We start from the raw sequence: 11,623 nt of genomic DNA on the forward strand, positions 1-11,623 counted from the left end.
GGGCATGGTAACAAAAATGTCTATTTTATGGTGTATTGCAAGTCTGTAATTATGTTAGATCAGTTTGTGAGGCTTTACGCTAGCCAAATAGTTGATAGTAGCTCTAGAATTCTAAGAATAAGTCAAACAGGAAGCAATTTCCACCATCTTTTGAACATTGGAAATCTTTTAGGACAGGATCAGCTCTTTTTTGTTTGTATTTAAAGGCTGCGTATTAGAAGGTTAAACGGTTTCGCCGCAGCCCCTTTTTTATTTAATACAAAAAGCAACCGTTTTTTGTTTAAAAGAATAATATTAGTGTACATTACATTTTTATATGTTTTCGCTATTTGTAATTTAATGTACTGCATGATTAGAACAGCTACCAAATCTCACCAGGTGCTCACGAGTTCAATTTCCCTTGAGCCAATATCCATGTGTGCATATCTACTGTACCCTGAGCAGGCCTAACCCGGCCGGGGAGCTTGCTTAACCGAGTTTAGGTTTCCTATAATACAAATAACCTAGGTCGAATTCTAGGGACCTGAATCAATAAGGAAACCACGCCAACCCTATTTAACCTGCGACAGATATTATTTAATCCCAGATTGAACCCTAGGATGAATAATTAGCCTCGGATCGCGCCTTACCTCCATTGAGAAGACTCGCGGAAGTGCATTTTTTGGTGAGATTTGCAGAGAGCTCGCAGTACTGTCTCTCGTACCCGTCGAAAACCGCGCTCATTGTGTCCAATGCGATATTTTCGTTCAGAAAACCAGAAATCAATTCAAAATTGGAAATCCGGAGGATCAAACCTGAGTCGCTACGTTGATTTCTGGCTGTGTCTTTTCCTGTGTTTTGGGCTCAGGTTTGTTTGTATATCCAAATTGTTCATAACTTCTTCGTAATATTTCGTAAATTGCAAGTAAATCTTTGTTTTCATCGAAATGCCACGTGTTTCTGGTTATGGGCCTCTTTTCACTTTTCACAAATATTTATGTAAATGCCACGTGTTTCTGTAGGGGATCACTGTCCTTATCTATAATTGAAATAAAGTGGAATTTTTAATATCTTTTGCCAATTACACGACCAGGTGGTTGGTATAGTGTGCTTCCGTTTAAAAGACTCCATTATTTTGCACGGTTTGACACGCTTTTTGGGCGCTCTGGATACTGAGCATTTTCCATGTTTTCCACTTTCCACACTTTTTGGGCGCTCTGGATTCTGAGCATTTTCCATGTTTTCCACTTTCCACTGTTGAAATTTCAAGGTAGACCTACTGTCCGACTGGTCGCATCATTTTTATGTATTGAGTCGTTTCTAAAAATCATGGTAAGCTTGAAATAATCATTTCATTTCATAAGTTTTTTTTATCTTTGAGTCATACTGTCGAAAATTTCTTCACCATGCCCAGAAAGAATACCGCTGTGGCCCTGTTTGTTATTTCAGAGGGTTCTCTGCCTAACTACTCAGAGGTCACTCGTTATAGCAAGGACCTTTAGAGATTTCTATTATGACATCGTCAAGCCTGTTCTGCATCTTGAAAATCCTAATACTTTGAGGTGTGTCGCTCAAACCCGAACCATCAGCGAGAAGGAAATGGTGAAGACATTGGAATGTCTCTTGCTCAGTTTATGGTTCACCCAGTTTACCCATTTTCGCGAGGTCTGTTGTGTGTTGAAAATTCTAGTGCTCGGAGTCGAAATGTTTTTTCTGTCAATAGGTCTAGGTCTATTCTGTCAATTGATGCCTCTCTTATTGAATCTATGTTGTTTGTTGTACCTGGTGATTTTCTATTGGCTCTTAATTTTCAAACCAGAAGATACGTCAATTGGAACAATGATGCTAGGAAGCAGGTTTGTCGGGGACTTCCCTTGAAGCATAAGAGTGCTCGGGGTGATTCACCATATCACCCCGACTGTATTTCTATGTTTTCCGCGGTTCTGGGTAAAGATTGTGATAATATCAGATATGGTTGTACATTGAGCATCATGGATGATATTCACCTTGAAAATGGAGAATCTACTAAGTTCAGCTTTTGGAGGTATTGGAGGTATATCGCTGAGGAGATGCGTGATAAGTGATCTAATTTTTCAACTTAAAAGTTCCAAAAAGTTTTGTAAGTTTTGGAAAAATTATTTTAATGTTCACGATGCTAATTTTTCAACTTTTAAGTTAAGTTTTTTAAGTCTTGAAAAAATTATTTTAACATTCAGGAGGCTAAAGATAGCCTATGAGACAGGTTGTTTCTTCATCTGCTTGATGTGTTTGGCTTTTTTTCTGTGAAGTTTCAAAATAAATGCTCGCAGCTTCTCAACAAACCCCTTTGCTAAATAGATTTTCCCAAGAGTTAGCTGCGAGCATATCTGCATAAATTTCCCTATTGTCTTTGGAGGCCTCACATTCTAAAATGAAATGTTTTTTTGTTTCCACTTTTTCGGAAGAACAAAAAATGTATACTCTTTCCTCCCACACTTCCTTTGGTCTTTTCTAGTCTTGTTTCGCAATGGAGTTGATGAGAATTAGTCCTTAACTGAGCAATAAGAATTTTGGCTCTCCAAGAAATATTGGTCTCTATGTATGCTTTTGGTCGATGACTATGAGAGGGGTTAAACACTTCAATATAGTATTTTTTATTTCTTCCTATCTCCTTATCCCAAGTACGCTTGTGGAACTTTTCCATAACAAAAGTTTTTATCTCTTTGTTGTTTATGGGACATGGGTTCAAGCAAATACCCATTTACTAAACCATTTGTTATTTTGCTGCATCCAAGTTTTTTTACTCTTACACAATCTATCATTAAAGACAACCTTAGGCCATCTATCCTCTTCCATTTGCTCAAATTTTTTTAAATACCTTATGACTCGTGCCATAGCAATTGCTTCAATAAAAGCAGTGCCTTTTTCACTTAACAAGATATCATAAGGAACTGCACTTTTAATCTTAAATTTGTTTGTAATCAAACGCTTTTGAATTTTCTCAATTTGTCTCCATTGTATGTCGGGTGCACTGTTGGCCCATAATTCTCAACCATAGAGAATCACCAGAATCACTAGAAGCCCAAAAAGAGTTTTAGTGGTTTTCCAGTCCCATAATTCTGCCTCTCTACACCTATTTTGAAAACCATAAAATGTTTTCCAACCCCCCAAAGTTCTTTTCTTTCTACAATCATTCCAGCTTAGATTTTTGTTGAAGTCAATTCCGAGGTATTTGTAATCCGCAACTTCTTCCAGAATGTTGTCTTCATTTTTAAACTTATACTGGTTATGTTTTCTTTTCTTAGAGAAGACCACTACTTTTATTATATTTGATGTTTTTTGTGAAACCCCTTTAAAGCCTATTTGGTATACTTGATGTTTTCTATGAAGCCCCTTTATTTGAGAATTTGGAACTAAAAGTAAAAGATCGAGAAGGTAATTTGGTGTGAAAGTTGAGATAAAAGGTTTCAGAGAATATTTGAATAGTTTCATGTATCTAGCATATGATGTTTTATGTTGGGTGATAATCCCCCCATAATTCCTATCGAATGCAGATTGAAATTTCACCCTTATGATGTCTTTAAAGGCGATTGGTGTTTGGTTGTAAATTACATGGTGATTAGAATTCATGAAGCAGACATTATGCTTGCACTGGTTTTTTCAATCTAATGAATATCAGTGTTTTTTTCCTTTCTCAAAAATAAATAAATAAATATTGAAGCAGAAATTATGCTTGTAAGCTACCCTTCTTGTTTACCCTTGGTATTTTCTTCTATAAATTTCTGAGGTAGATGGTAAATACAGATGAATTGCACTTGGTTGATTACCTGAAAAGGCAATTTTTACTCACATGTTCAGTTTGTATAGTATAATTTTAATCATAATTAAAATTCAGGAAAGAGATCATAAAATTCATATAATAACCGTTGAGAACAAGGCTTTAGCAGGAAGCAATAAAATTTAAAAGAACAAGTGGCATTGCTACAAGAATTTCTCCTGATAGGGAAGACATAATGGCAACGCATGAAGGCGGATGTGCAAAACATAAAGAAATCTGTAATGGAAAGTACAGAGGTGATGAATGTGGAATCATCCCAGGATAAAGGGAAAACGATTGCCCAAATAAACAACCATGAAAAGAACGCAAGAGAAAAAACGATAGGATATTCCACCAAAGTTTCCAAAACTTGGGCTCAAGTTATTAGCAATTCTGCTAATAAGGAAGGAGAAACAAATATTCATGTTGACAACATGCAAGATAGTGAAGGCAAGGAAAGACAAAATAGGGCAACAAACATAATTATTAAAGGGGTGAAAGACTATGGGAAAAATGAATGTACTCTTGACCTTGCAAGAGACTTCTTGAAAGACAAGTTGCTATGACAAGGAAAAATATGCCAAGCATGGAGGTTGGGTAAGTTTAACGGGGAGAGAGTCGGGCCCATAAAAGTCATTATGCCTAGCTTGCGTGATAAATATATCATTCTAAGCAAGAAATATATCTTGAGGGGCTCTCATTTTTTCCTAAAAAAAGATTTAACTGTAAAACAACAGGAGAAAAGAATGGAGGAAATTTTAAAGGTTAGGGCAGCAAGAGATGAAGGCAAAAGAGCATGGATTTATAAAGGCAAAGTTGTGATAGCGCGATTTGAACCTCCTTCCAAAACAAAGCAGCAAGATGGTAATAAAGAAGAGGCAATAAACTCTTCAATAGAAAATCAGAAAGCAAGGTCAGTATGGGAAAGAAGGGACAAAGACTCAAATGTGAGTCTTGCATGTCAAAATAAATAGCAATCAAGTCATACCCAGGTTTCCTTAAGATTAGTTTGTTGGAACTGCAGAGGTTACCCATGGAGACGAGGACCTGGGTTAGGGCCTATTGTGGAAGATAGAGACATAATTTGCTTCATAGAAACACATGAGCATGAAAGGTGCAAGACACCTCTGTTTGAAGAACACGGGAAGATGGTAGTGCGGAACAAGGCAGCAGGGAATGGCAAAGGGCATGGGGGTATCATGGTTTTAGTAAGGGAGAAAGAAGGTCGTCTCATTCAGTTAGAAAAAAAAGACTCAAATAAGCAATTCATTTAGTTTAAAATATCAGAAAATGGAAACCACATCAGAATTGCAGCATGCTATTTTGCGTTGTAGGTTTCAAAAATCTACAAAGGTAGAGGGCTTGACCACAAAGATCCATTTGCAGCCTTAAAAACGGATACTGCAACATATTCATAGCTAGGTGAAGTCCTTATAGTGGGTGATTTCAATGCTAGGACTGCAAGTGAGCAAGCTAGCATTCTTTGTTGTAAAGATGCTTGTGACCCTATTTGGCTTACAGAAAAAAGTAATCATCAGTGGGAAAGAATTTCAGAGGACATGGGCTACAATATCTTTGGTGAACAATTGCTTACTCTATGTGGGGCCTTTGATTTAGTCATTTGTAATGGCTTGACTAGATGGGCAAAGTCCGGTAATTTCAATTGCAATACTTACAATGGAGTAAGTGTGGTAGATTATGTAATTTGCTCACATGGTTTGTGTGAGAAAATGGAGGAAGTTTTGATTGGAAATCAGTTGTGGGACTTGAAATCAGATCACAAGCCAATTTGTTTATGTTTCTCTTAGATTGGAAAGGAACAATTAGAGTCAAAAATTCAGCATGTCCAACAAAATCTCCCACGAGGCAGAATTTTTTTGACCCCAGAAAATTGTAATACCTTCAAAATGACGCTAGAGAGGCTCTTCGAGAAGGAGAAAATTACAATTCATAGTCTTCATAGTCATGAATTAATACATTTAATTCAATGCACACTTGCAAAGTGCAAAAGAGCAAAAATTAAGAACTCTGAAACAAATTGTTTTCCGGTTAATGCTTAGTTTGACGAGGAATGCAAAAAGGCAAGGAGAATGTGGAAAAACTCAAACAAAGATAACATAAAGCTCAAAGCTTACAAGCAGTTATTAAGCGAGAAAAATGTTGATTTCATGGTTTCAAGGAGGGAAGAACTAATCTTCCTTAGGAAAAATAATCCCAAATTATTTTGGAAGGAGCTCCAACTGAAAAAGATACAAATTGGAAATAATATTACAACGTCTAAATGGTTTGACTATGCAAGACAACTCTATGAGCAGGTACCCAAGGTTGACCCTCCCCCCTTGGTCAACATTGATATTAAACTCTTCACGGTACAAGAGGTAGAGATGGGTATCAAGAAGTTGGGTGTTGGAAAAGCAAAAGACTTAGCTAAACTCCAAGCAGAATATCTAAAGTGGGGCTCAAAAATTCTTGCACCTCACACTACAAAAATCTTCAACAACATCATACAACAAGGGCTCCCCACATCTTGGACAACTAGTCTAGCAATACCTCTTTTCAAGAGCAGTGACGCCAATAATCCCTCCAATTATAGGACCATCATGATAAACCCTTTGTTTGCAAAGCTATTTGAAAGCATGCTAGAAAACAAAATTAGCAAGTGGGTAGAAGAAAGAGATAAGCGTGCTAAAGGGCAAGCAGGTTTTAGACCTAAACATTCAACAGTTGATCATTTTATAACTTTAAGGCACATCATTGAAAAAGTTTAGGAGAAAAAGGAAGAAGTCTTTTGTTGCTTTGTTGATTTCAGAAAAGCGTTTGACTCGGTTCCTAGGGATAAGCTTTGGCACATAATGGAGGAACTTGGGGTTCCTAAACATTTGAGAGCAACTATGCATAGGCTATATGAAGAGGTGAAAGTCAAAATTAGAACTTCAGCAAGCATTTCTGAAAGTTTTAGAAGCGATATCAGGGTCAAGCAAGGTTGCCCACTGTCTCCTACCCTTTTTGGTTTATATATCGACAAGCTTGAGGAGTGGTTAAATTCGCAAGCGGGTGATGTTATATATTTGGGCAAGTTTGTTATAAGTCTTCTTTTGTATGCAGATGACCTTATTATGATTGCTAAATCGGCTCTTGGTTTGCAAGAGCACTTACTATCCCTTAAGCATTTTTGTAGAAGTTTGGGGATCCAAGTCCATATCAGCAAAATGAAAGTAGTGGTTTTCTCTAAGAAAAGAAAACATAACCAACATAAGTTCTACTTTGAAGGCAACATTCTGGAAGAAGTTGCGGATTACAAATACCTCGAAATTGACTTCAACAAAAATCTAAGATGGAATGGTTGTAGAAAGAAAAGAACTTTGTGGGGTTGGAAAGCATTTTATGTTTTTCAAAATAGGTGTACAGAGGCAGAGTTATGAGACTGGAAAACCACTCAAACTCTTTTTGGGCTTCTAGTGATTCTGGTGATTCTCTATGGTTGTGAACTATGGGCCAGCAGTACATCTGACATGCAGTGGAGACAAATTGAGAAAATTCAGAAGCGTTTGATTACAAACAAATTTAAGATTAAAAGTGCAGTTCCTTATGATATCTTGTTAAGTGAAACAAGGATTGTTCCTATTGAAGCAATTGCTATGGTGCAAGTCATAAGGTATTTAAAAAAATTTGAGCAAATGGAAGAGGGTAGATGACCTAAGGTTGTCTTTAATGATAGATTGTGCAAGAGCAAAAAACTTGGATGCAGCAAAATAACAAATGGTTTAGTAAATGGGGTATTTGCTTGAACGTTGTCTCGTAAACAATAAAGAGATAAAAGCTTTTGTTATGGAAAAGTTCCACAAGTGTACTTGGAATAAGGAGCTAGGGAGAAAGAAAAATTACTATATTGAAGTGTTTAATCCCACTCATGGTCATCAACCAAAAAGCATACATAGAGACCAATATCTCTTGGAGAGCCAAAATTCTTCTTGCTCAGTTAAGGACTAATTCTCATCAACTCTGTTGTGAAACAGGGCGCTAGAAAAGGCCAAAGGAAGTGTGGGAGGAAATAATATGCATTTTTTGTTCTTCTGGAAAAGTGGAAACAGAAAAACATTTCATTTTAAAATGTGAGGCCTTCAAAGGCAACAGGGAAAGTTATGCAGATATGCTGGCAGCTAGCTCTTGGGATAATCTATTTAGCAAGGGGTTTGTCGAGAAGCTGGGAGCATTTATTTTGAAGCTTCACAGAAAAAGGGCCAAATACATCAAGCAAATGAAGAGGAAATATGTCCCATAGGCTATATTTAGCCTCGTGGATGTTAAAATAATTTCTTTCTTTATTTCTTTCTCTCTACTAAGAAAGAATATGCAGAGGCAAAAAAGATATTGGGGTCTTGGAATTCTGATCCATATGGGACTTACCCAAAAAATATTGGAGTTCAGATGTGTTGCGCGTGTGCATGAGGAGATACCTCATATACATAGAATGGCTAATAAGTGATCAGCTTTTACATGATTAGAAGCAACATGTAGTTGAATCAGTAAATATGCCCCATTTGTCATGTTTATCAACAATATCATGATACTTATTAGAGCCATATGTGAATCAATATTAGCATGGCATTTTGCACATATGAAAAAAATCAACCAATAATGTCGATGTGGCCATTAAGTAATAAAGACACAAAATAGTTGGATAATATATAACAAGAGAAATAATGAAGCTATGGAAAACTCAATTCCACACTAGTGTATTTCATACCATAATTGCCTTTAGACTTTATATCCACTTATGTCCATTGCCATCTGAACTTCAAGCATCTTCAAAAGATCTTTGTTATGATAAACGTATAAGACCAACAAATAACCCCCAGTGTATTAGTTGCAAGGAAAATAAATATTGGGTGATTTGCAAAGGAAACATATACATTATTCGCTGCAAAAAGAAATTCTGCAGAGGTGCAAAGAAATCACAACATCAACCCCAAAGCTGAATATGTCAATGCCAGTCAAATAGGTCAAGTTCAAAAAATAATGAAATCAATCAAGTTGAAAGGCCTGCATCCACAAGCTCGGAGGAAGAGGATATGAACTGAAGAACCAACAAAAGATACACCAGTCTACATTTGCCTTTTTGAAAATTTTGATGCAACAAAAGATACACCAGTTAGAGTAATATTTGAAATTTTTATTCAGCAAAAGATACACCAGTTAGAGTAATATTTGTGGGGGTGTAAGTGAGTGATCCAAAATGGATTTTGGATAGACTCCTAAGTCTAAGAGATCCTCACAGAGGAAAAATGAAAGTCCAAGGAAGTTCCTGGACATAGCCCCATTATAGAGATTTTTTCCTTCTAAATCTACTGCAACCTGAATGAGCTAAAATGGACTTAGGATGCAAAAGTTATCGCTCAAAGAAGATGCCCTTGGTTCTTTGGAAAAAGAGGCAAATCTTCAAAAAAATGGCCTAAAAGGCTTTATGAAGAAAATCGCAATCGGAGAAGATCCAAGGCAGACTTAAGAGGAAAGGGGAAGCACCCCCGATTGCCGATCCCCGACATATCGGGTAGGAGGCGAGCATAGGCATATAACATAAGGAAAGGACCGAGCCGAGCGATATTGCGATCGCTGATATCGGCGATGCCACGAGGAAACGGCAGGACCCCAGGCTGAGCGATATTACGATCACTGATATCGACATCGACATAGGTCGTGCCATGTGGAAAGACCCTAGGACTTGCAATATGCAATTGCGACATGTCGCATCGCGACAATATAAAGGGAATGCGTCGATGCGATGCGATTGGACCCGAAAGGGTTTATAAAGACAACTGGATATTATTTGAAGCCCTCCATAAAGCCATTTCGTTGGGATTTCAATGTTTTAATGTATTTTTACAAATACAAAGGAACCCACAACCGAGCGGACCTGCGATAGCGATATAACGCCTAATGGCGGACCCGATAGGGTTATAGGGGCGATTTAATGGATTTTCAGGTCCGAAAATCATGCCCGATAATGTATTTTTTGGAAATTCTATGTGTAATGGGATTTTCCTAATTTTCGAGTTTTTGCCAGAGAAACGGCCACAATCCCTTTATGACATCTCCTAATCATCATGCCATGCTGCAAGTAGGCGTTCTACAGGCAATGATGCATTCTACAGCGACAAAGCCGCAAAGCCAGGTGGCCAATCTAACTGACGGAGAGCAGAAAAGCCGCAGAGGGACGATGTTATGCAGAGAAACGGCCAGGGAAGCTGAAAATCCTGGAAAATGCCTCAAAGGAGACAGAGAGAGCTCAATTGGGAGGAGAGAACAAGCAGCGCAGGGAGCAAAGGTGAATGCGCAGAACAGCCGAGGGGTCACTTGAAGTTCAAGTGAAAAGCCAGAGAGCTGAAGGTTGCAGAGAGCTAAAGAAGCCAAAGTCGAAGAGCTAGAGCCAGAGCCAGAGCCGAAGAGCTAGAGCAAGAGCCAAGAGCCAGAGCCAAGAGCCAGAGCCAGAGCCTAGAGCCAGAGCCAGAGTCGAGAGCCAGAAAGCCGAGAGCTTCAAGAGCCAAGGATAAAATGGTGTCTAAATGCATTGTTTCTGTGTAAAACAGTGGAGTTGAGCCAAGAACTTGTAAAAGGACTTTGCCATAATTCCAGAGAGCCTAGTTGAGTTGACTAGAGCTCATGGAGACATAGCCCAAGAGTTTTGGGTGAACTCCTAATTAAATTGTTATTTTGTGTGTTTTGTTTTATTGATGCATTGTTCATTGTTATACATATGTTGTATCAACATAACAACAGAATATTAAAAGCACCTAAACAGTTCTAAAACAGACATAAACATACACCTTATTTTTCAAGCATATTTTACTTCCGCATTGGTTAATCATTTGTGACTTGGGAATATATAAGTTTTGGAAGTGGGAGAGGTTCTTGTAAGTTAAACAAAAAGCCTAAGTGCCCCATTCTCAGATCAGGTGGTATCGGAGCTTGAGATTGATTGACCTCACCTTCAAAGAAGGTTATATCAGAATGCTTGATTGGCAGGGCAAAGATTGCTTGTCTGAAAGGTGTTTGGGCAGTCAATGACTGATTGTCTGATTGACTGTATGCTTGTTGCAGACTGACTATTTTATGAATTTGTGAGGGGTAGGGAAAGCTATTGATAGCTCAATCCAGGAATGACAAGAAGGAAGAAGGGTTGAAGGCATTCTTCTATCCCAAAAGACCTCAAGGCAATCCTTCGAAACACAAGAGGTTTGCTACAAAAGGTTGTTGAATAAGCTCTTTATTAATCTTGTTTGAAGTTCTTTTGCTTATTGACATAACGACAACTTCTACAAGTGTATCCTCGAATTCCTCTTGCATCACAAGACTCTTTGATGAAGACATAAAGAAAGACTTGTTCATTATGATGGGAAAGGTGAGAGAAATGTATGAGGATAGATGGAAGAGCAGCATATTTAGAGAGCAATTTAATTCCATGAGGGAAGAGAAGTGGTTGCTTTCCAACAGACTGCAGGAAATGGAGAGGCAACTTCATATTGCAAATATGAACATGAAAAGGATGCATGAGTTGGAGTCACAACTCTTTGTTGCCAAAGAAGCCGTGGTCAAGTATCAGCTTGAAGAAGAGGTAAACCATTCTATTTTGTCTTCAAATTCCTCTAAGAATGCTTATATTGGTTCTTTTGAAAATCATACCAAAGGCATAAGTTCCAAGCTAATGACCAAGATGGGTTATGAAAGAAAGGGCTTGGGAAAGCATGCACAAAGTATTGTTGAACCAATAATGATTGAAGAAAGGCCTAAGTATTTGGGTCTTGGCTATGGACAAGCTTATGGAGAAAGTTCCAAAGTTGCCATGAAGAC

General features: G+C 37.9%; 1 protein-coding gene across 1 annotated transcript in view; it reads right to left on the reverse strand.

Moving 5' to 3' along the window:
* The window catches only part of LOC149149377 (vesicle transport v-SNARE 13-like), a 67,370-nt gene extending 66,468 nt beyond the window's left edge, over positions 1 to 902 (reverse strand). The window contains exon 1 of the mRNA XM_089439005.1: positions 630 to 902. Within this exon, the coding sequence (XP_089295131.1) occupies positions 630 to 723 (94 nt within the window). The 5' untranslated portion in view covers positions 724 to 902. The remainder of the gene's footprint in view (positions 1 to 629) is intronic.
* Between the last annotated feature and the right edge of the window lie 10,721 nt (positions 903 to 11,623).

Source organism: Pinus tabuliformis, chromosome 9 (genome assembly GCF_031772625.1).
Source record: "Pinus tabuliformis cultivar Carrire ecotype Pingquan chromosome 9, CPIR1, whole genome shotgun sequence".
NCBI lineage: Eukaryota > Viridiplantae > Streptophyta > Pinopsida > Pinales > Pinaceae > Pinus > Pinus tabuliformis.